General features: G+C 44.4%; 1 protein-coding gene across 1 annotated transcript; it reads right to left on the minus strand.

Moving 5' to 3' along the window:
- Positions 1-1,245: 1,245 nt before the first annotated feature.
- Positions 1,246-2,007, minus strand: LOC128735171 (pro-resilin-like). The gene is made up of 3 exons (XM_053829666.1): positions 1,966-2,007; positions 1,439-1,810; positions 1,246-1,368 (listed from the first exon to the last, which is right to left on the minus strand). The coding sequence occupies exons 1-3, from the start codon at positions 2,005-2,007 to the stop codon at positions 1,246-1,248; spliced, it is 537 nt and encodes a 178-aa protein (XP_053685641.1).
- Positions 2,008-2,313: the final 306 nt, after the last annotated feature.

The following is a 2,313-nucleotide window of genomic DNA, read 5'->3' on the forward strand; positions in this document are numbered from 1 at the left end:
GGGAGGCAAACGTTTAACCCTTTGGATCTGTGATACTATGTAAGTATATTTGCAGAGGTTTACAGAGAAGCAGAAAAAAACAGCACAAAGTTCGTTTCACAAAGCTCGAACAATCAACCACTCCCAAGCTCCCGAAGCTGAGAGGGACCTTCGCTCCAGTTAAGCTCAGTCCCTTCGTTTCGGTTGCTTCGAGCTGGGAGTGCCGATCGTATCGCGTATCGTCTGCTTAGCCCTTTATTATCCATCATTATCATCATCGTCAACATAAGGTTTTTTTTCTGTTTTGTTTTTCTCTAACATTATTTCGTGTGTGTGTAACATTACAATGCGATGAAAGATGAAATAAAATAATGTACAAATAACTTATTTACAGAGGTTTTCTTCCATTTTTGCTGCTTGCTTGCTACATCTTGACGGGAGCTTGGTTGCTGCTTCTACGTCAAGAGTATGTGCCGTCTGGGAGTTCTGAACCGCGCAACTTGGTTAGTAAAATGCAGCTTTTTGACTGGCGACTTAGGTGGTAGAGTGGTGTGTGGACGGCACCCGTTGAGTTTGCGGTTGTCTTTGCTTAAACATTTATGGCAGTTATCATCGTTTTCCTCACATTTTTTTCAATTGCTTGTAACATGGTAACTAACGTAGGTAATAGTAATAATATTTTGTTTCGTTGTTTTTTTTGTCGTCAATCAATCGTTCTTGATTGGCTGGGTTTTTTCGTGAATTCTCATGTTTAGAAACACAGTTTCTTTGAATTTCTTAAAGCATCGTTTCGTGTAAGCATTAGTTTTTTTTCTTGACATTCGTTCAAAAGTGTTGAAATCGTTTCCTAATATTCAAAGCCATTGGTCCGTTCTCGTATTATTTTTTTCTGGTTCTGATTGGATGGTTTGGTATTTTTTTGTTTTGTTGTTTTCACACAACGAAATTTCGGTTTGCTCCAAGACACTGTGGTAGATCACCTAGAAGGTTGTAAATTCGCTAGTAGTTTGTAGGATAATTGATTCGCAATTTCCAGTGCGCGCCATGGATCAGCAAGCGAGAAATCATTCAACCTGTGCGATACTGGCCTTGGAAGGATGGGTGAGAAAATCTCGTTTGCCGTCGGCACCGGAACTCGCGGTTTGGCCGGAGCTCTAAAGTGGTTGGGTAAAATTCGCTATAAGAGTAGTCTATGGTTTAAATTGGTTCCTAAAAAGATTTGAGTTTGTTTCGTGTTCGAAGATTGGGTTGGGTGGTTCGGTTATATTAATATCCTTGGAAACCACCTTGGCTGTTTGGGTAACCACCGGCTCCGCTCTGGCCAGCTCCGGTGTCTTCGTAGGTGATGGTTGGGCGGTATCCATTCTGGTCAGCTTCGTAATTCACAACCTTCCGGAGGATAAGAAAGAGGTAATTTAATTGGATAGTTTAAGGGGGAAAGGTGCCTTCGAAAACCTACTTGCTTGCGACCATCGGGCAAGAGGACATAGTACCGTCCGACGGTGCGGTCTCCATCGCGCGATTCCATGTGTCCGAAGTCATTGCCCGATTGGTAGTCTTCGACTTTGTATTCGAAGGAATACTTGGCTGGTTCGGCGTTGGCATCAGCATAGTTGTATCCGTCGTTGGAACCCGCACCCGACGGGGCTCCGTACTGCGAGGATGGGGCTGAGGGGTAGTTGTAGCCGTTATTGTTTGTGTTATAGTTGTAACCGTTATTCCCATTGAAGCCACTCTGTTGCTGGTTCGGAGGCAGGTAGTTGCTGCGCGGCGATGGTGGTTCGGCTGCGGCCAGAGCTGCCAGCGAGATCACGGCGATGACGGCGAAGACCTGTCACGGAATCGAAACAGAAAGCACACAAACAACGTAGTGAGATATAGAAGCGAAGCCCGTGAACTTGAATACGATCAGTTGTTGACGTAGAATTATTGCTGTGTAAAAGCTGTGGCACGTTTGAATGGTACGATGGAAACAACTCGACTAACTGGAAAGTCACCTTTGCCGACCGGTCCAGCAGTGTGCGTCATAAGATAAACAGAACAATTTTTTCTTGTTCCTAATTCCCTCTGTTCTATCTGCGCGAGTGTTATTTAAGAAGTAGGTTGAATCAGTTAGGTAACTTTTTCAAAACATAGACACGGTCTGCTGCTCGTCGCATTTGGGGTTCAACCCTGGAGGTTCGAGTACAATCGAATCATCCGATTGCAAAGTGCTGCTGTAGCAGCACGGGATGACACACCAACTTTTGCTTTTCTTCACCATGGTTTAACGAAACGGAGGCATAAATGTGAAACAGATTCAGCGTTTGAAGGTAGGTTAGGGTGATGGGTCTC

This window comes from Sabethes cyaneus, chromosome 2 (genome assembly GCF_943734655.1).
Source record: "Sabethes cyaneus chromosome 2, idSabCyanKW18_F2, whole genome shotgun sequence".
NCBI lineage: Eukaryota > Metazoa > Arthropoda > Insecta > Diptera > Culicidae > Sabethes > Sabethes cyaneus.

What these genes read in the sequence shown, in the direction of transcription:
- LOC128735171 (XM_053829666.1), bottom strand. Translation starts at nt 2,007, where the DNA reads ATGACGCACACTGCTGGACCGGTCGGCAAAGGTGACTTTCCA. An exon ending in TCGGCAAAGGTGACTTTCCA is followed by an intron (nt 1,811 to 1,965) that starts GTTAGTCGAGTT and finishes ATTCCGTGACAG; the next exon opens with GTCTTCGCCGTCATCGCCGT. An exon ending in TGCCCGATGGTCGCAAGCAA is followed by an intron (nt 1,369 to 1,438) that starts GTAGGTTTTCGA and finishes ATCCTCCGGAAG; the next exon opens with GTTGTGAATTACGAAGCTGA.